Raw genomic sequence first — 23,920 nt, 5'->3', positions numbered from 1 at the left:
CTCTGCTCTTGGTAATGGCCGTCTTACATGTGCAGTGATGGCCGTGGGACTTGAGCGTCGTTGACTGCCGAAGTTGACCTTCTTTACTCAGCGGCTAATTGATCCAATGTAGTTCTTGCCGTTGAACAGGTAACTGGTCGGACATAAGGTTGGATATGTGGTGTCGTTTTCATTGGTTGTCCTCGAGAAGGCATTGTACAGTAGTTAAAACGAGATGAGTACAATTGCGAACACACATAAACAGGTAATCAATAGATAAATTAGCGAGCGATGTGCACTGAGGCAAAACAAAAAGCTGAATGAAAAGCTGAAACAAAGAAAGTTGACAACAAAGCTAGGTGATACTGAGAGACATGTGACGCTTGACACTAACTTTGGATTAAGCCTCAAGCTCAGTGCTGTGACACCACAGACCCCAACTTAAATTGCATTATTACGAAAATACCCCTTGCCGACCCTCCAGCAAGTTACTGACAATACAGTGACGTTCTCATTCGACGTGAAAAAAAATTCTTGCCACCAAGAAAAAGTGCATCAAACTAAGGATTTTTGGTGAGATTGTAATAAACATATTATTTATTGGAATTAGCTTCGATTGTATTATGCGAAAAAATATTCTGCTTCCGTTCTTCCATTGCCATTCGGCGTAGCACGTTCGTGTTATGCAAGTCTATCGGAGGAACCATAGCTCTTCTGTACCGAAGACTACATACCAACACAAGAAGATCTATGGACCCACAGCTAACTGTACACATGATGGCTGAAAACAGGGCACACACAAAGTACACACTGCAACAGTTGATAATACACACTCTTCATACCTAGTTAAACATGAAGCATGAAGTTTGTTGGACGTCAAGGGTCGTGATTAAATATCAAGGAAGATCAGAACTTATGTACAATGTGATGTCGAATGAGTGGAGATCGAGAAAACGACAGTTAAACCAAAATTCAAGATGGCATCAACTGAAAATTCAGCAAAAGGTGCGCAAGTTGGACTCAATAGACAGAAGATTGAATACTTCTGGCAAGTTGATGAGATCCTCAAATGTACTCCTTGTGGAATAAAAGTCGAATTCGAAACCTTGCACTAGTGTGAATGCTACCCTGAGGCAACAACGAGATGTAAAGAAGCACGAATTTAATACCGCAAATGGATAAATTCAGGGGATTTAGGAGTGCAGCTGTGGGAATAATCATGAATATAGTTTTAAATATGTACATTGTCGAATAAACGAAAAATACACCATTCATGTTATTAACTACTGAAAACAAAATTTTTTAACATGCAACATTACATCTGGACAACAGATTGTGAAATATTTTCGAGATAATCTGAGGGGTAGCCATGTGCACGAATGTCATCACCTTGGTACATCCATTATTTCATCTAATTAATTGCTGAACACACACTATGAAAAACTTGTTATCCGCCGACATTCTTACCATAAAGGACGGTAGTCGTCGCGTACGCATGTGCGCCATTTGTGTTGATAAACATTTATTTTCCCACAATACAATTGCTCTGGCTACCACTTGCACTAATCACCGCTGGTGTCTCCTTCGATACTTCCAAACACCAAAACAAAATACTCAATTAAAGCTTAGTAAGCTCTCAGTGTTGTACTAGTTGGTGTGCGCTACATTCAAAATCGCCATCTTTGTTTATATGAGACCCATATTTCGCGCATGCTCGGCGCGACAACTACCGCCCTTTAAGTTTGAAATATTTGCTCTGACAAATAAACGACTAGTCTTTCTCATCCTATAGAAATTTGAAAAAAAGTTATTCTAATGGAATGCAAGGATGAGAGTGTTTCATTCATGATTCTGTTGAAGTACGTTTGAAACAAATGTCTACTTCTCTCTAAAAATTAGTATAGATTCAAATAAAATGAGTGAAGTATAGAAATAGGAATTCTCCGTTCACTTCTGCGGGTAAAAATGTGCTATACACAAATGATGATGATCAATTTTGATGAAGTTAGACTATCTCAACGCTATATTCCTCTCTGAGATCACGGCATTTCATCATTGAACTATAAAAAATAGTTCAAATCAAATTCGGTCCGCGCGCCTTACACACATCACGCGAGATATCACCATGAATGGAAAACCACATCCGAGCCTTTCAAGCAATTACACCAATTAAAAGTCTATTATTTTCTTGTTATTTTAGGATTGATTACAATAACAAGGATGATATTTCAGTGGTCAATACATTATCCTCAATAATTTCAAGCTACCTCGATTACCCCTCACTCTGTCATACAGCAAATTATTATCTGTATTAATATTTTAGGACATTATTATCAATTACGGCACTAATCTAGCTGATATTACATTCCATCATCCAATCATTGCATTTATTGAAAATGTTAAGTTATTAAAATTGCTCAGAAGAAACATTTTTACGATCACAGAAATCCCCCCGAAAAATTATGACTTCGTTGTTGTATTGCAAGTTACGATAGGTTACTTATTACATCAAAATAAACATCGCGTAAAAGTACCATGCTAGATCTGCCACAAAACGAGACGAAGTTATTTCAGAAGCTAGGGAGTTGTTTTATATTCAACAGTATGTGTCAGAGGAGGAAAAACAGTATTTCACTAGGAGTTACCATTTTCTATGAATTCGTTTGCTGTACCAGACGTATGTTAACATGACCGTTAATTTCCATTAAGGTACGATACCGAAGTTATACCGTGAATTTGACGAGTTTGGAGGGGTTTTTTTCGCGCTTTGTATAGAGTACATGTGGACGTAACCTTTTTTGTATAAAAATACTTTACCCAAAATATTGATCTGTCAGTCATAGGCCAGAAATAGGACTGTGAAGTATGGAACTCGCCAATAGTACATTCCGGATATTGATAGCCCAGATTCGACATATTATATACGTACATTCTATTGAGCTGTACACCTGAATTACAATAATCATCACTGAAAACAAAACCTCGATTCATCTTCTTGAAAACAATTATTTGCAAATCGATAACCCACTAAATGACTTCACCATGAAAAAAACAAACACCTCAATTTGAAATGAAAATCCACAAATTCATCAATTTAAGTCATTTTTTAATAAAATTGGCGCAGTTAATGGCAGTATATTCTTTTTCATTAAGTGGCTATCGTTGCACATATAAAACACTGTCCCCAGCGGGCAAATTTCGACACTAGTCTACATCTCTTGTATCAAAATGTAGATTCATATCACACCTAATACATATATGCTGTATTTGATCGCATATCACATGCTTAGCTCACTCAGTAGACTAGTGATTTATTCACACAGCTCGCTAATCTGGAAATTAAATGCAGAAAAGGGCTTCCAAATGCAAATTGCCCACTGTCGAAAGTGAGCACCACACTCACATCCTAAATAAACAGGAAGGTGAAATCTGAGTGCATTTACTTGTTCAGGCCTATGTCGTTTGTCTTATTAATGCTCTATAAGCGTAATAGTTATTTTCACCGAAATAAAGCAGCTACATCCAAATGAAATGTTTAGCTATATGTGGCATATGGTCGACTCGTTGAATGTGCACGCCGTGGTGATTTATAAATCGACACCCCTGCAAACAAATGCAGTCAACCAATGCTATCATATTGGTACAGTGCGTTGTTGTACATTACATTCGAACACGAGTCGATGCAGATACGTTCACTTGAAATATACATACATACATTCAGCATACATTGGTATCAGCGTGTTCGAGGCTTGCGTCACTGAACATGGAGGTCAACGTTAGTACATACGATTACATCTTTGACAACTTATCATGGGACAACGTGAACAACGACTACAGCTACATCGACTATCCCGATATAGCGATGTCAAAAGACTGGCAAATAACCTTAACTATCACGTTCTCCATCACAATGGCTTTGTCGATAGGCGGTAACAGTTTAGTGATCATAGTTCTGATGTGCGGCCGATCAGCGAAGAACGATTTGAACCGGTTTCTGATAAACCTCGCCATATCAGACATAACACTGGCAGTATTTTCCATGCCTTTCTCATTCACGACTTTGATGTACGGCCACTGGATGTTTGGTAGAGCAATGTGTCCCATAGTGCTTTTCGTCCAGCAGGTAAAACTTTTTTTAATTTTACTGTAATTTTCGCTGATATTTAAATATATTAATTGTCACAGGAGTCGCACATGGAGCCGATTATGAACACTGTGTATGCATGTAAAAATATGGAGACTATTGTAACTATATGAGCACGCTATCACATAACAAAATTGATTCTGCCACTAATACGCGATACACTCGAGACATTGTTATCACGTATATATACGACACTCAGGTACCCTCCGAATAATAACGAGTCTCGTTATTGTGCTGCAAATTACAGTGATAGGTCACTAACAATTCTTGCTGGTGGTAGTTTAATATATTACATTTGTCTTGATTGAAATTGTTACGAGCGTCGCACATTGAGCTGATTATGACACTCTTTATGATCAAAACACCGTACACCGTACTGCCTTGCATGCTGCCATTAGTCGACTATTAATTTATGTATGATTTAAATTGGCTATACGCATCATTGCAATTTGGAACAAGTACACAGTGTTACAGTTAGAATGTCGGCAATAATTTACTGTGATCATTTTACATTTTGAGTGATTTACGCCGAAAAGGGGAAAACGCGGAAGTGCGGATACCGAAAGACCTGGATAACAGTTAATTCTAATAATTATACATCAAATTGTGTTGTTGTTGAATATACCGCGGTGCAATTGTTGGGAAACGAGGGTCTCAATTCAATGTTACCTGCCTGAGAATGGTAGTTAAATATTTATTCATTTATTTATTTATTATGAGTTCACTGATATCTAAGTAGCAGTTTTTCTAGATATGAATGAAAAATGGTGTGTGTTTTGAAATTGTAATATTTATGATAATAAGAACTTTAGGTGCACTTATATATTTGAGATTGCTATTTGGCATTTTGTTTAACTAAACCTCCATACGTAAACAATATATATTCGTAATTATGACATACAATAACTGTTATGATATTAATAGTCATATCTACAGTATTTGGGGCTATGTATTTAACTGAAAAAAACAACCCGGAACTTGGTGCGATCAATCTACAACAGCAAGACATTGATCAGTAGATGGTAAAGTCAAGATAGCGAATCATCACAGCTATTTAGGGCCAATTATAAACCGTACAAGGCCCCACGCATTTAGCACTTCGAGTCGAGTTTAAATGTTCACCACTGAGCAGTATTATGTTCGATGTGAAGGATGATATATGTGATATGAAGAAATCGTTGTACCGTCCATATCGAATTCTTGTTTCTAGAAATTCAATTTCATTTTTCGTTTTCTGTATTTGAAGTATAGAAAACAGTATACTTCCGCGGTGCTTTTAATTGATTTTAATCAGTGTCTTATTCAGTTTCCAGCATATGTTGACACTAACTATACAAAAGCCATGACCACGTCCGATTTACCACTTCATTGCTTAAAAAAATCTCTCTACGGCACACTGAAACGTCGAATCAATAGGTAAACACAGAAAGAATGGACGAATAGAGAAACAAATGTCTGATGTCGGCAGTATTGATGTTTTGACAAAACAAAAACATCTGATTAAAAAATTTTGAACAGAACTGAACTGAGAACTAGAATTCCACAATGCTAACTATTCCAAGATGAGAATATACATAAACGCAATATCTGATTTGGTTTCTTAATTTGAACTGATAGACAAAACAATTTCAAGATTACAAAAAATTCAAAATATGCAATAAAATATATAAAATTGAATAAATTAATATGTTATGTTCAGGTAAACATTAAGATAATTCATTCTATAGAAGCGACTGTACACATTTAACTAGAAATGTACTATAACTTCAATATAATCTATTGAACATTGTAAATATAACCAAACGTTTTCATTTTCTATATCTAATATTTATCGGTCCTAGCATCGTTCTTCAATTTTATTGATAGCTTGTTACTCGCTCCCATCAGAAATAACCACTCGACCTTGGAATAAGTTATTTTTAGCAAAGCCTCTGTAACAGCAAAACGATGACAGTACCCTGTTCAATATATTCTACTAGGATTTATGACTTACTATTCTGCTATTTATAGGGGGTCTCCAAACTGATGGATGTCTTTATATAAACCTTTTTATAAGTTTACGGGTTGGTAAGTTGGTGATATTTTGTTACGTGTGGGCTATTTCATTCACACACCCAAATAAGTGATCGGCGAAACGAATAATGGCATAATGCACTGGCGGTTTATGTTTTGGGATAAACAGAAATGTAAATCAAAAACTGACATAGGTGGATATGTACAATGTCTGTATATTGCAACACTTACAATTATTGCAAAGACAAATGCATTTTATGAAAAGCTTAATGCATATCACTTGTAAAACCTGTAAAAGCCTGTATGTTTCATGACTAGTTTCATTGAGTGATTGAATTAATTATTACAATTATTATGTTGGGAGGCTTCGCCTATCGTGACAAAAGGAACTAATAAACAAGAATTGCGATAGAATCAACAATCAACAGGGAGTTTACTTCGAAAATTGTGTAAATTTGCAATCTGTTTAGGCTACTAGTTACTGGTTTGGAAGGAGTTCTTGCGTTCAAGGACGTTCTATTTCAACCTGAAGTTACACGGAAAATGTCGAACTATAAACACAAATATTATTATCGCTATTGTGTATTAGTTTCTGCTGTTCCAAAGATTGAATTATGTATGAAATTTCATCGGGTAGTCGTCGCGCTGCGCATGTTCAACATTTGAGTTGATAAACATTGATTTTCCCACAATCCAATGCGCTCTTCAAATGAAAATCACAAGTATGAAGTTTAACCCGGGCGCGACTTGCACTAATTACCGCCGGTGACACCCTTCGATACCTTCCAATCACATGAAAATTACCTAATTAAAGCTTGGAAACGTATCAGTTTGTACTCGTTGATCTGCGCAACAGTCAAAGTCGCCATTTTTGTTTATATGAGACCCATATATCTCGCACATGCGCGGCGCGACGACTACCGCGCTTTGACATTTCATCCACTAATCATTATTTCACTAAAATATGTTATTAAAAAGCAACTTAAATTGTCAAAAGAAGAATCAAGTTTCGTGTATAAATACTGGTGTAAAGAGGCGGCGGAGCGCTATTTTAGCCAAAATCGGCTTGTAAGGCCTCATGTAACACAGGTTTGTTCTGAGACAGCGCTTCCTGTGACGACACAACGAAATGCAGTTACCATGAGGTTCAAAGTCCATACGCTACCACGATTCATTTGCATATTTATGTTCAAACATAACCTGCCGGTTAACACGGTTATGTTTAAATGACTTAGTTTTAATCAAACAAATTAATGATTTGTGTAAAAATGTAGTTTTTTAAAACGTGTTTGAACCCTCCAGTGATGAACTTCTTCAGTTACGTAAATTGTAAAGTTCACAGAATCGATCATGTGCAATTTTTACATCATGAAATGTTTTCGTAATTAAATGACTTGATTACTCTACGTGACGTGAGTACATGAAGTGTGTATCTTACAGCAATTCTCAGAAGTATTGGGGCAGCTAATTTACAAACTGCTAGCGAACTGGTTAACTGCATGGGTTTTGACTAAACAGTTGGCTTTCGAATCTCGCTGGCGGCGTCTTGTGATCACGCCCACTTACGGCGAATCTATATAACAGTAGGGGACGATCGTCATACTTGAGGAGCTAATAAGCGCCGGTTTTACAGTTGGGTAGCGATTTCGCTTTCAAATATACTAGGGAAAGTGTTACGTTATCCACGTAGAAATTACTTTTTTAGCGGTCGGCTTAATTTTACCCCCAACGGATCGTTTGTATGTGAAAGTTTGTTATTTTCTCCCTGATTGGTAGGAAAATGTTTCTCAACTTGACTATTTACATTTTGTAGTTTCAAGCAGTGTTCAAGATGGCTACCCCCATATAATATATGTGAAATAATCGCATTTATAACTTTTACGCCAGCTGACTGTGGTTATTTCCAGGCTCAAACCGGGGGCTCGAATCACTCAGGGGAATCCAGACATGTACCAGGCTGCGTAAAAAGCATTCTATGTCCCCTCATTCAATATAGGCTCGCCCAGAGTGGACGCGATCACAAGTCGGCGCCAGCGAGATGCGAAAGCCAATCGTTCAGTCAAAACCCAAACAATTAGCCAATTCGCTAGCGAGTTTGCAAATTGGCTGCCCCAATACTTCTGAGACTTGCTGTAACAGTTTCACGCGATTCATGGCAAATATAACAGTGCACACCACACTAATTTGTTTCCATTGCACGCATTGCCCCGTCGATTGAAATGCGTAATCACACAATAAATTATTCTTCTTTAAACGTCCACAGACACTCAATAAATGATTCATACACACTTCAGCAGTCAATCATTCATCCTGAACCAAAAGGTCTCTACTGACCTGCAAACAAAGGTCTTAGCATCGTAATGGCGTCAAAACATCGCGTGGGATTCGACGAACGCCAACATATTTGTTGGATGTTTAGATATTCTTTCAAGCAAGGAAAAACATTTTTTTTAAATTAAATTAAATTAAAGGACGGATCAGTTATTATAGCCGGGGGGTTTGGCCAGCAAATTCCGGGGGGTTTCTGAAGTATCAAGAGGGGGGCAGTCTTTTTTCAGACAGCATTTGAGGGGGGTCACATTATTTATAAAATATTGCAAATTATAAGTTACAACATGCCATACTTTCTTCACAGAATTTTGCAAGTATAAACTGTTACTTTTTTTTCCAGGCTGGTAATTATCTGCATTGTATTTCTATAGCATTTCGAAATTATTACACTAGCAAATATCGGCATTTTAATTATAATTTCTTGCGGTGCGCCACAGAGACAACTTATGGCGTATCACAACAAATGATATAAAAACTTGTGAAATGGAATATTAACAATATTGCAACAATTAATGCTAACACATTAAATGTGAAAAGAGTACAACATGCTCTGTTGCTGCAAGTCTGGAATGTGATTTGTAAATATAAACTGTAAACAGAAATAAACTAGTCATAAATTGCAATAATGTCGATGTAAATGTTGACAAATACTGTACATGACAACACCCTGTAAAGTATGGATGGTTGTATGTCAAATAATTTATATTGACTGCAGAACAATAAATTAAATAAAAATATAAAAAGTGCTTTATGTAAATTATACCACAATAAATAAATATTAGTAAGTGGAAATAAATAGGTTGACAGATTCTAAGCTATTAATTATATGCAGTTTGCAATCAATGTCACATGACTAAAAGTATGGAGATTTACAGGAAACACAATAAAGTATGATATAAAAAAATGAGTAATATAGAATATATATAAAATATAACAATCTTTGGTTTATCTTATTCTTTATTTATATTACTATATTTCCCATCTACTTCTCCTTTTTTTCCGCTTCGTTCTTTAATCTGTATCCTTCTGTTCCTATTCTAAAACATTCTTTTCTTCCTTCTCACTTTGCTCTCCTTCTACTTCTCCATCCCTCTTTCCTCTTCTTCCTCCTCCTTCTCCTTCTCCTCCTCCTCCTCCTCTTCTTCCCCTCTCCCAGCTCCTGCTCCTCCTGTATACAGTATTGAAGTTAGAGTTCCTCACAAATGTTTACAACTTTCTTCCTGGTCAGTGAATAGGAGGATCACAGTGAAGTGCGGTATACTGTGACAACAAGATCTGGGAGACAAGCAGGCACTTGGAGACATGCAGTTTCGCTGATTTGTAGAAACATTTATTTTTCACTCAATGACTATAGTATGCAGACAATCTACACCAACTAACTATAACTGTACTAAATAATTAACTATAAAAATGTTTTAAAAAGAACTGCAAATGGGGGGGGGTCACATAACTTTTAGTCTTTGTCCAGGGGGGGTCACCATAATTTTCATTGTGGATACAGGGGGGTTATTGATTTTGTTTCTACATTTACAAAAAAAATGCCGGGATGGAGCATATTCTAGATTTCCGGATGTTTACGACGATGATCTGATAGAACTATCCCAGGCTACTGAATAATTGTTGTCCTCCAAAAACTTTATTATTTTGGATTAAAAATGTACCGGTGATTTGAGCTGCAAGCGCGTATCGACATTCTAAATGCTAAGCAATTTGGCACTGGCCGATTCAAAAGTGAAAATAACGACCCGTTCGGAGTTTGAATAAAAATGCTTTTCAAAAAAACAAGCTATTTCAAAATAAACAATGCTATTCTTCCCCAATTTATTATTTGTGTTATATTTTTTGTTTTGGTCAACCGTAAATCGCCTTACGATTCATCAAGAGAAACGTTTTACGTTGAAGTAGTGTCCAAAGCCAATCAAGTTTGTCATACGGCAACAAAAGATATAATGACCGGCAACGGCGAAATGTATTTCTTCGAACCTTTGAAATAAGCTGCTGATACGCTTTTGGTCCAAAAGTTGTTCTAAAAAGTTAAAAGTGATTGGAATGTTTCTGATATTTACCGTAAGCTGGGTACTGTTGAATAGAGGTTCGCACTGAGATGATTTTGCCCATGCATTGGATTGAATGGCAAGTGGGACGCAGGTAACTAGTAATCGCCATATTGTTCCACTGGGCCGGGATTCCGGCCCAAAGTCACGCGCCTCAGTGACGCAATTTGAAAAAATTCGAATATTCGTTTTCTGTAAGCAAGTCTTCATTACGCCATGCCCATACATTCTTCCTGCTTAGACTTACTGTAACATATTTGAGATGTTTCTGGCATTTCTCTTCGCTGTTTCTGTGCAAATTTATAACAAAAGAAACAGTTTTATATTCGCCCACTTTTCGAGAGTAAAAATAAACCCCTGCTCTAGGCGTAAGCGCTGACGTCAGGTAACCAAGGGAAATAGAACAAGCAACGAGAAAGTAAGGGGCCAATCAGAATGCCGGAACCGTTCCTAGTTACCGGCCTCTTGGCGTGGTACGCCATAACACTTGAGGCGGGATCTAGCCAATGAAAAAAACACAAAGGCTCGTGGATAGATGATCGTTTGTAAACCCCGACACGCTATGGCCGTTTTCCGCATGCGGTGACGACTATATCTATATGTAAAACCACCTCAAACTTGTGTGTAGTGTGATAGGTATTTTTGATGGTTAAAAACCTTTCACTTAGGTAACCGGGGTTCGGTCGTTTCCACGCTAGGCTAACAAAAGACACACACAAGCTTCGTTCATGTTCCCAAAACGATTCTCTGCCAAGTCCCTGGTTTTCACCCGAGACAGCATTAAATCCATCTTTATTTCTTGTCACCCCTTAACCAATTACAATCAGTATAAGAGACTCCAAGGCCTTGCCTTCCAACAAACAACCAATCACATGAAAGTTTTACACATCATAATCAATTAATTACTCGTCAAGCTGTCTAGAGAAAACATTTCTATACATTGTCAACACTAACTAATATTGATGGGGTAATAATCTCGCACTAACATTCCACCAAGATACTACCTTAGTTTAAAATCGCAAACAACATTGGTTTAGAATTACAGCTACTGTCTTGTATCTTAAAAACTGCAGAGTCATAAGATGTTTTTGGTTGATTTCGACCAGCTCGCCATCTGGTCTTGTCATTAACCTTTATCAGTATATGTCATGACAACCACTGTCAAACTGACTGAAATATAAATCATGATAGTAGACAGAGCGTCTCCATCTTGAACGTACTTTATTAGTAAGTATTCACTTAGCACCAGCAAGATGTATGCGGTCGAAAAATCCCTCACGTTATGTTCGATGTTCATTATTTATTAATGAAGAAACAAATTGGGTCATTATGAACATTTACATAATTATTAAATGTGTTATGTATTTGGTCTGTCAAACATGACATGACACAGCTGTTTATCGAAAATGAAATTATAGCGTTATCATTAAAAAAACTTAATTACAGCACAAGTAAATCACGTCATTATAAAGTTATTCTTCACTATGGTTGAAATGTGTATTTTAAAAATGTCATTATGACAATTATCATAAACACGATTTTAAAACAGACATGATTATATATATATATATATATAACGTCTATAACGCTTTTATTTCAGACGTTATAACAACGTCCTAATGGATCTTAATAAGAACCTTTCAAAACATTGATAATGTGATTTTATATATAATTACTATGGTCTAGAACGCAAACGTTATTTTGCATAGTTATATTACTAATTAACTTTTCTTAAAGTGTTTTCAATTGAAAATACAGCAATAATATTTTATACCATTGTTATTATATTCTAAAAAGTTAATACAAATAATAGCTATACAATGTACCTAGATGTTTAACACATATTTTAAAAAAAACTAGAGAGTGGCGCCAATCACTTCAGTATATTTTTAAGATGTAATTTTAAAATGTTATTATAAATCACAAATTATACGTTATTAGCACAAATAAAGCACCCATCTGGTATACACTGATAAAAACAAACATGTCATTGCGAACAAAATGTGTCTAAGTTTTTAAAAATGCTAAAGATGATAACTATATTACATGTACTACATAACTACAAATACCAACACTCAGAATTAGGGTGAAGATATAGAACCAAATAGTAAGTACAAGGTCAATTTTAAGTAATAAATAAGATGTTTGAATTTTGAAGATTATGACATCACGTTGGTCTGTAGAACCAATGAATACCTCCATCGCCTTATGCTATGGAACGTGTAAACTGACGATTTAACATTAAAACATTAACGATATCTACGCCAATAACAGTTAAACGCATATGCCAGGAGGGGCGAAAAAAGCAGACTTTTCCGACTTGAGCCAAAACAGTGACTTTTCCGACTTGAGTAAAATGAGTGTCTACATAAAATGCACCAAAACAGCGGCGAGTGAACAAAGCGGTTAATTTTCAACACATTTAAGTATTTGTCACTGTGAACCCCCTAGTTCCAAACCACCAAAAGCAGTTGTGATGCAACCCACAAACACATCAGTAATAATCAGCATTGCATGGCATTTTATTTCACCTTGGTGAAGAAAATAATTCACTACTTCAAATCAGTTATAGAGTTCAGGTTTAATTTAGCTTTGTGGGATGACTAGTTTATAACACTGAAAATTATAGCAGAAGTCATACCTCATGTTTGTCTGACGGGTTAAGAATAGCTTGCCAGCTAAAGCCTGACAACGTGTCCTTGCCGCAGCAATAATATAACATATCCAATATTAACTTCTAAAAAGTAATATTTTGCTTAAGCCTTTCTACCTTATGCCAAGCAATGATAAATCTCAACTTTCGTAACAGAAATTAGTGTTTTCAAAGCTAACTAACTGGCAATCCTTATATATTAAAGCGGGGGGTCCTCACCTGTGCATGGGCAGGAATTGAGTCCCTAAAAACGCAAAGGCTCATGGGTAGACGCTTGTTTGTGAACAATGACAGACTATGGTCAATTTGCGGGCCGTACCCAAAAGACTATCTAAGTCCAATTTTGGAGAATGTCAATAGTTCGTACATACAAACATACTCGTGTTCTAACACGTGCGCTGACTTTGTTTTGTACATATCATTTACGGGATGAATAACATAGATTAGAATCGTAAATATCGGACACAAACTTCGGCCAAGTTTATTACCTGATGGGGTCCTGAAAGTCCGAATGGCAGTAAAATAGTCAATCGATAGTCAAGCATTTCTGATGGGAAGAAGTATGCCAATGTCAAATAAGTCGGCACGTTTTTGTAGATTTTTTGTATTTAAAAGTTTAGACTTGATTGCCTAAACCATACTGCTTCTGAAATATCTTTTCATTTATTTAAATACAGGCATATCAAGCTTGGTTGTTATCGATAGTGAAACATTTTTCTTGGCAAAAAATAGATTTGTTGCACCGTCAAAGTAGAATTTCAGGCGATTATTGGTTGTACATGAACTTGAACATAGGCATTGCGACCCATGCCAAAATACGTGCCCTGGTTTTAAAATTATATGCAATAAATGTGCTGCCCTCATGGAGGGTATATTTTGTTAATTATATTTACATATTGTTATTCAATAACAGTGATTACCGATCATAACCATGGCCATCGTTGCATATTTTGTTTGTATAACAGCACTTGGCTCACATTGTAAATTATTTGAACCCTTGGCCATCTATGTATTGATGTTTCGCTGCCTACCAGTATTGGGATCACACTGTATATTTATAGCCCTGGCCGTCTATCCATTAAGGTTTCTTTTCATAAAAGTACTTTTCCCATGCTATAATTTTACAGCCGTGATCAATTATGCATTTCATTGTATTTATTCGTTGAAATAACATTTAATCGGGCCGCTCATGTGCAGCCCTGCCATAAAAACGAATAGCTTGTAAACGCGTCTTTACCAACTCTGAATAATCTGCACTTAAACTGCAATGGTAATTTAGTTCCGGAGTTCTAGATTGAGTACCTGAAGTTTTAGTTAGCCAGAAGGCAAACACGTAATGTAATTAGTTACTTAGAATGAGTTTCAATTCGAAGTTTGTCTGACTTAACTGAATATGTATTAGGAACAATTAGAACAGATTGTTTCGGATTGTTGTTAATATAATTGCGTGACATTTTTTCTGATTGCTGTCAAAGAACAGCTCATTGATTTCGATCCCATTGCAGTTGGAAATTCTAGCGTTTTCACTTAATGACAAATCAAATAACTCGTAACCCGAACATTTCATTCAATTCAAATATACGTATTTTTACATCTAAATATTGAGTTTAGTAAGTTTTAATTGTTTGACAGCAGTCAGTACTAATTATTTAAATAACAATTAGTGATCAAATGTTTTTTTTTCAATCGTTAATTTGTAAATACACACCTGTTTTGTTGACAGACCGGGTGTTCATATTGATTTTGGCACTCATGAAATATGACTTGGTTAACTTTTCTCTCCTGTGTCAACAGTAATTTAAGAGCTATTTTTCACAGTTTGATGAGTCTTGCAAAAAAGTGATGGTGGAACAAAAAAACTGATGGGTTCACAAGAACAATCATTTCCAATTAAACATTGACAATTTCTTGGCAGTTGAACATGTTGTATGACGTAGGCGCTTTCTCCCGTGATGGTCTTTTCTTCCCGCAGAATACTGAAGAAGTCTATTATTTTTCTGTTTGAAAAAAGTGTGATTTGTTGCTTGTTGTAAATACAATATATTGTACACTCGTTGATAATCTTCTTGCGCATTCAAACAGGTTTATTCATACTTAGAAAAGGTAAATCGAACACTTCAATTGATATGGTGATCGTATACGTCGAACACTTTAATTTAAATAATCCTGACAAAACTGGGGTTACAATCATTCACGTACCCGCACTGGTACAGAATTAAATGCAGGGTTAAAATAACAGTTTTGTAAAATCGCTGGTAATTCTAACTGCCATATGGTTCGAAACATGCAATGTGAAAAACGCATTTTAATTTGCTGTCCCAACACGAGACTGTTTGTTATAGTTAATGTGACACAACAACACGAAAGTAGAGAACAAGTGAATGTCATCATGGATGTATGAATATTTATATTAAAAACAATTAGAATCAATAATATTTTCCCACATATTTCATTATGAAACATCAATTTCAGACTTATTCCGAATTGAAATCATCTCTATGTTATGATGGGTAACAGTAAACACAACGACAACGACTTTCCATGTTCGACATTTTGAAATTCTTTTGTTTTTTTGTGAGGAAAAACCCTGAAAAAATAATTTTGATAAGATAATTCAGAAACTTATATTAAGAATGATGAATAACGAAATGTATTCCCTATCTACCCATAAATAATTGTCCTAATTACCGATTACACGAGAATATTACAGAAAAAGACAATTTTCTATATTCACTACCTTTAATATCTCTATCTTTAATTGTCTTGACTTGACTGAAAAAAAGCTGAATGTAATTACAAACTATGTAGTGTGATCAATATGTATGAACAATAACTTTAATGATTTTACTCGGCATAAATGTCAAAAAACGGAAAGTCTTTATCGCAGTGTTAAAAACTCTGGATTAAAGTAGTTGGAAGGTAAATCATGTATATTTTTGGCGATTTCAATATCGATGTCAGTGTTAACGCGAGTATTATTTGGTCGTCGTGGGATCGACGCGACATGACATAAAAAACGTGTTTAAATTACATTTATGCGTCAACGTGTTATAATACTTGTTATGTTTTTGGCATCCAATATTGGTTTATCTAATGTAACCCTATCATCTTTCCACCAAATAACACACCGATATTTGCCAACGTCTTTGTATAAATTGTGACGAATCCACCTGCATTGATTTATGCAATGATCTGAATACAAAAAATGAGGTCTGACATAATATATATATTAGAGGGACTACGTTAGGTTTTAGTTCTTCAGCAAATAAACAAGTAACATAATGTGTGGGTTTTTTTTAAATTAGCTTCATTTGACGCTATTTTATTCCAGATTATATCTGATGAAAGACAGATAAGATGAAATAGATGTCAAAAGATCTCTTCTACTTCTATCAACTCGAACATTTCTTTTCTGATGACATTATGAGTGCCAAGGAAAATTTCAGAAAGAAAAAGAATGTCAGTTCGTTTTGAGTGATTTGAGCAGTTCTAATTTTGACAATCACATGTACGTTCAACCAACGTACTTTGGACCTTTTTTGGTGTAAACCCAGAAATAATCGTTTGAAATTGCAATGAATAGATGATATGGTATGACGCGTGACGTTACGTGGATTAGATCGGGTTTCGGTTCTTTGATGTGCCACGAAGCGATACGGGGGGTTGGTTAACGGTGAATTACATTGTTTGTCACACGGCGTGCGTGATTTTAAAAAAACGTGCTACACCCAGCTCCACACGAAATTCCCAATGTCACGACGGTTAAAGTGAACAGTCTCTAAGAAGGATGAAATACCAAAACAATAGTTACCTGCCCTAGTGTCACAGTGTAAGGCCGGCTTATTGCAATTGAAAAGGCCACCCACAGAACTCACACTGGATAGGGGGTTCTTTCACTGCTAGAATGGGGTAGACAAGACAATAGTACTGGAAATGAAATACACATACACCAAAATATCGAGTTTAAGCTCCTGGCTTTGATACTTCTCAAAATAATTACAAGACATAAAGCACAGAAAAATACAATGAATAAAGTCACTAAAATAGGGGATTGCCTAGGGAAGTGTGATTTGTGGAAACTCAGTTCCAGGATGAAGAGATGGATGACAGTCAATAGCAATGACAACAAAGAAATACAGAAGTCTTGCTTGCAGGAGAACGCTGTTATTCTGGAGGCACCGCTGAAAGCAGGATATCGCAGAGCAGTTCATACAAGTGTCACAGAATGATGATTGCCTGTATCACTTGTCTCACAATATCGTAGCAGCAACACACAGGATACTTAGTTGAAACGATGGCTCCAACTGTCCTCAGTCTGTCAAATTTACAGGCATAAATGGCCCAGATTCAGGGAGACCACCTGGGTTTACACAAGAGCCAATCAGAATGTGGTCTAGCTAACGGCTGTCGCACGTAGGCAACTCAGTAGATCGTAAACATCCTTTGTTATGTAAATCACAAGCGCACCTGGTAGATTCCAATTGTCCTTCCATAGTTGTAAACATCCTTTGTTATGGAAATCACAAGCACACCTGGTATGTTCAAATTGTCCTACCAGAGTGGTAAACAAGTAAGACCTGTCAATTACCTTTATTACAGTTATCACACGGTAATGCAAACCGTTTCTTTCCATGATTCCATGCACAGTTTCATTTACAGGGTTTGAGGTAATATGGCAAAACTTGCTATCAATGAAAGTACATTCATCAACCACAACTGTCTTGTGCAGTGCGTAATTCTGACTCTAGTCTGTTTATTAATTAACCTAAGACACATAATCATTTGTTGATTAGTATTTCCATTGATATGCTTAATTCGTTCGACGACATAGTAATTGGTGACGTGTTTTTGTTTTTTATGCAGGCCCAAGACTGTAGTTTATTTACGACTTTCGATTCCATCACAAGTTGTTGGTTAACCGTATGTTTTATTCAGATTCAGTTTGTTTTCAATTTTCCCTACAGTCTTGTTATCTTGTTTCGTAGTTTCTCTTCTTTATCTAATGAATTTGGCTTGTGGTCATCGAACTGGTGCGGATTGTCATCATGGTGTATGGCACTAGACTGGTGTTTGTAGTATGATAATAGGCGATGAGCGTAATTGTTTTCCGCATACTTTAATGCATGGTGATAAAGATGTTAGAAACATCTGCAATATAAAGTTGAGGCGACGGAAGCTGGAAAATATTCCCAGCAACATATAATGAATGTTAGATAACATATTGTGATAGTTGCTGGCTGCTATTTCACAACAACGGCTCTTTAGAATATACAAACGATCACGATCTGTATGTGATATCACTATAACATACTACTAATATTATTATAATAAAACATAGTATTATTCATCTGTCACCGTGATGCAATAAGTTACAGCGTGCCGTAATTTTTCAGTATTTTAGGGAGGTTCATCCTATTATATCAGGAAATGCTAATTCAAAAGATGGAATCATTACGCGCGTAAGCGTCCTCTAATAATAAAAACAAACATGGCTGCCACCAGGAATTGAACGGACTCTACACAAAAAAGTTCGCTGATTCTGTTCTAAAATTGTTCGATTGCGGCATTCCCATGATGTATCCTTGGTAGGAAAAGATGTATAATAATAAGGTTATTACGAGAATACCGCAAGCAAAGTATGCATACGCTGCGCATCGACCTCCACTGCGCATCGGTCGATACTCCCGCTGTACTGTCTTCGTGCATATAATAATAGCTGACTATGTTTCCATGATAATATATATATATATCTTCTAAAAGCCCTGTTTGTGGAGGGAAAACATATGATTAGCAACCACCATTTTTCCAGGCACGTGTTTTGAGAGAAAAGTTGGTTGTATATTTTTGGCCATCATGTGAATTTAGTTTAAAGCAATACATGTAGCAGAGCATTACGAGCAACACCGGGGGACGTTACTCTATTATAAAAAAAACTCTGAAGCAAGTGGCGACTAATTACCCTGAAAAATATTGTTTATTGTGTTGCTCGCAGCCTGGATAGAATGGCTACCGGAAATTATTCACGAATGTCATTTCTCGGTGACTCAATTAGCTAAATGTAAGGTATTTGTACCGGAGACACCTCGGAGGCAGCATTATCATTATAAGTAACTACCAAAACTGCAACTGTTCTTTCAAAGCCTCCTGTAAAGTTAGTCTACGTTTCACATGTTATAACCTTGTAGTTAGATTAATTCATGACAGTCGTTGCTACCTGGGAAATTCTTCTTTGAAGATATTATATGCATTGCCCGCATACAAACAAACAAATACTAGTAGCACAAATTACAGTCTTCGATATAAAAACTTTTACTGACTATTGCGCCAGTCACCATTTATCAGTGACAAGATTGAAAATTGAAATTCCCTAATTTATTCCCTCAAGTTTTATTTCACATGTTCACACCACCAAACCACCACACAAAAAAGCTCACTATTATTGACGAGGATGATATATGTTGCCGCTTCAACATTTCACCAAACACTGGGTATAATTATCTAGAATGGAAGCCAAAACAATAGCTGAATTATGACGATTAACAATCAAATCCCAAACTGAGTTGACCCCAACAGATGAAATCTGTATAACGGTACCCACACTTAATAATAGAGCTAAAATAAAAAATATTTTCTTATCAATATCACAGAAATATCTGCTTATATTTTATTCCAACCCAAATCAGCTAAACTACTGTATTGTTATAGTACATTATCTTTGTACATTTTGATGAACACTCGGAATTTACAGCTATATATTCAATGCCTTGGACGATTATGACCCGGTCGTCAACAATACATCGCCGTCTCTAGTGCAAGCGACCGCAAAAGGTTACCCGTATTCGGCCGAACAAAAATCGTCACTCCCGGAGTAACCACGCTAAATAATCAAATACATTGAAACAATATAATGATAAAAATCATGGATTGGTGTTCGTTGTATTTAACATGATAAACTCGCCAGAAACTGAAGACTAGTTTTCACGAACATTTTTATCGCTAGCTAACATCAATAGAAAACGCCATTTTATTTGAGTGTGGTAATGACCTGTGTAACTGGTCACTATAGAAGGGGGTCTATGATTGATTGACTAAACTAGTTAGATGGTTTTCGCTGGAATCTCGTAATATATGCGTCGGTTCAGATGTATGTGGCGATAGTTAAAAACATAAAAAATAAGATGTAGGTAATAATAATAAAACAATCACAAAATAATAAAAACATGTAGTTATAACATGTATTAAATTAAATTCACGCCGTACAATACAATCGATTTTATTCAGATTGGGCCCCAATATGCCAGATGGGATAAACATCCTGGGGCGATGAGAGTTACTATCGTGGCATCACCCCCACCTTTCACTTCCAAACAATGGACAAGAATAACAGTTGCATATGTATTTTGGTTTTTGTACAATACACTTTTTATTGTTTTCAATAGCCAATTACATTGGCTGGTAGAGTAATTCATTTCACAAGACGTTTTGAAACTGAAACAATACAATTACTCTTCTATAATATATCATTTATAATTCTTGTAAAGGTTGAAATATTTTATCAACATGGCATGATGCAGAAAATATGCGGGTATGAGAGACACCGTACCACTGGAAGCAGTATGTAATAAATAAGTGACAATTCAGGGGCGGGGCTACGTCATATTAAGAGGCGCGGCACTGTACAAGGTATTTGTATGGGTTCCGCACGAGCTGCTGTGGGATTCCGGCCGAGGAGCCCGTGAGGACAGCTAAAGTCAAGAAAACAACACAAACTCAACTTGGAGGTAATCCCGGGCAACCAAATTTATATATGTTGCTCATGTAGGGGTAGTCTTGATAACTTTCCAGGAGAGTCTCAACAACTAGCCCAATGTATCTTTTTTTCCCCTGAGATTGCGATCGTTGCCAGGCCGATGTAATTGCCTGGATGTTCGATCAGAGTATAGACTGCGCGCACCTATTGTAACCACTCCATGTGACACACTAACACAATGCAAATACAAATTTGCCTTATTAGAAGGTACAGAAAGCTCTATAATCAAACCAATCCGATCAATAAGCTTCTGCAGACTGATCAAACCATTAAAGGGCGGTAGTAGTCGCGCCACGCATGTGCGATATATATGGGTCTCATATAAACAAAGATGGCGCGGCGACTTTGACTGTTGCGCAGACTTCAACAAGTACAACTGAGACGTTACAAAGCTTTAATTAGGCTACACCGATTTAAGTTTATGGATGACATCCGCGCGCGCATTAGTTTTCGCCTGTTCTCAAAAAAAAAAAAAAATCTCCGACGACGAGTCTTCACAGATTGGTTTTCTGTCCGGAACTTGCCGACTCATATTGTTGCAAAGCGCCGACTTGTCGTAAAACTCGTTTTACACTACCTCAAAACCAAACTCCGCACAGTTAGATGCGCGTTACGTAAAGCGCAAAGACCTATGGGAAAGAGATTGCCTCAAAACATGCAAATTTTGCCATATATGATCCAACATGGCGACCACACCACCAAAATACGTGAGCATAAAAGTTCAGAGGTGAAACGGAGGGATTGTTGTAGACTGGTACGCAATTGACTTTGGCCAGGGAGACGTTTACACAGCTATACGATAGGTCGGTAGCGGCAAGCGAGTTTCGCCCAGACAACTTTGAGAACATATTGTCCAGAGTGGCTGTCCCGCGTTTCTTCTGCAATGATGAGAGAAATGGGAGAGGAGTGGAGGTGTATGGTGGCCTAAAAGTCGGCCAGGCGACAAATCAGTTCGGTTGCTTTGTCCGCATTGAAGTCGACAAAACTGCAACGAAAGCAGCAGAAGCTCCTTGGCCCCTTACGGGGTGACGTTGGTGGGTTTTTTTCAATATCGAGCCGCTTATAATTTGTTACATAGTTGAAGTAGTTCTAGAGCATTTGTGTCTACACTTAGTCTATCTGAAGTGTAACTTTAAAAGCTGTAGTTTGAATGTCAAAGAAGTGAATTTCCAGGTTTCTGTTGACAAACTTATTGTTCATTTTTAATTATTTTTTTTCAATACAACACAGTAAGTTTTTCTTTATTATTGAGTTGATGTGTATGCTTTTGGCAAAGCTAACATCTGCCTTATCCTCTTGCCTTTTCAAAATCAAAGGTGATGATACCTGTGACAGTAATACAGTACGAAATGTGTACATCAACATGTGCCTCCTACAAATAAAGACTTGTTTTTTTTTAACACACTGTGGTTAAATTCGTAATAATAGCTCCGTAATCCTGTGGTTTTTTCTTTGGCCGATTTTTTTTTCGCCCTCTCGCATTAGTTTTGGGGTCTTCAGAGGATGTCATCCATAAAATTAAATCAGTGTGGCCTTAGGTATTTTTAGGTGATTGAAGGTATCGAAGGAGTCACCGGCGGTAATCAGTGCAAGTCGCGCCTCGGTCAAACCTTGTACTTGTGATTTAGAAGAGCGCATTGGATTGTGGGAAAATCTATGTTTATCAACACAAATGTCGCGCTTTAACAATGTTTTTTTTAATTAAAGCATTTCTCGTCAACCAAGTAAAGGGGTTTCGATCGAGATACCCAGGGAATGGTCACATTTAAAAAAAAACAACTGTGTTGACTAATAATAAATACAAATTAATACTTTCACTGTCGTCGTACCAGTTTGTGAAAACAAATAACGCTTAGCCTATGTAAAGGTCGTATGTAGTCCCTCATCGCGGCTTCAGAGCAATTTTATGATTTCAAATAAATTAGTTCCGGCAAACTGATACACGTCATAATGACGTCAGGATGTCAAACGTCAAAATTTTTGCTATGGTGCGGTATATTCTTAGCTTGTCGCGAGTAATCTGTAATCCAACACCATACACATTCCTGCTGTACTTTCCCATACAACACACTGAATAGCAGCGACAGTGAGTTCAATTATCTACCTATAATGAAATACTAATTTCGAATATGAAAAATTAGGAATTATGTTCAATATGACGGTCTTGCCACTAAAGGAGTAAATCACACGAAGTGATCAAGATGGCCGATGTTTATCAGTGGGGTACGACAAAGTATGCACTCAGACAGTCCGTATCGATTTTGCCTGCGAGTCAGTAGTAAATTCGTTTGGGATTACTTGAGTATATTCAGCACTACCCTCGTAAAAGCCTTGCAATGACCTACACATCGAACAAATTTGTAAAAGGATACGTTCGATTAAAAGCGACAGTTAGTCTAATGTAATTTTCATGCAGGCCCTATCCTGCTTGGCATTAGTTATCACACGACTGAACGCGAGATCTGAAGCAATAACGTGCCATCCGGGCGTGGGACGTCACTGGAAATGTGACATCTTTGAACCAAATCGCGAAAAGAGATACTCTTTTTAGACAATTTTGCGTGAAAACAAACTTTTGCAATACCCATCACAGAACTAAATAATTACTCACAATTCTCTATTATATGTACCCGGGACATTGATTTCTCCTCACAGACTATAGTCAGGGAGCATGTGTGAGTCCGTGGGACTTTTGTGGTGAAATACTCCCACCACTTTAGATGGGCCAATGGGACCGTAGACAATATAAAAACACATGTTGACAAGCATGATAAGTGTTATATATTTTTTTAATAGATATAACAAAAACAACAATATTGTACTAGGCGATGACTTTAACGAAATTCAACAAATTAAATAATATCAGCTATTATGCAATGTAAACATGGGTTATACCTGTTATAGATGATTACCGTATATTTTTCTCCACTTATGTG

The 23,920-nt window shown here is 36.7% G+C and overlaps 1 protein-coding gene across 1 annotated transcript in view; it reads left to right on the top strand.

The window, feature by feature from the left end:
• The first annotated feature begins 3,742 nt into the window (after nt 1-3,742).
• The window catches only part of LOC144355643 (substance-P receptor-like), a 51,717-nt gene continuing 31,539 nt past the window's right edge, over nt 3,743-23,920 (top strand). Inside the window, exon 1 of the mRNA XM_085505218.1 lies at nt 3,743-4,102. Within this exon, the coding sequence (XP_085361344.1) occupies nt 3,743-4,102 (360 nt within the window). The remainder of the gene's footprint in view (nt 4,103-23,920) is intronic.

Source organism: Saccoglossus kowalevskii, chromosome 11 (assembly GCF_978046115.1).
Source record: "Saccoglossus kowalevskii chromosome 11, keSacKowa6.1, whole genome shotgun sequence".
Classification (NCBI taxonomy): domain Eukaryota; kingdom Metazoa; phylum Hemichordata; class Enteropneusta; family Harrimaniidae; genus Saccoglossus; species Saccoglossus kowalevskii.
This window is presented reverse-complemented; position numbering and strand designations above follow the sequence as displayed.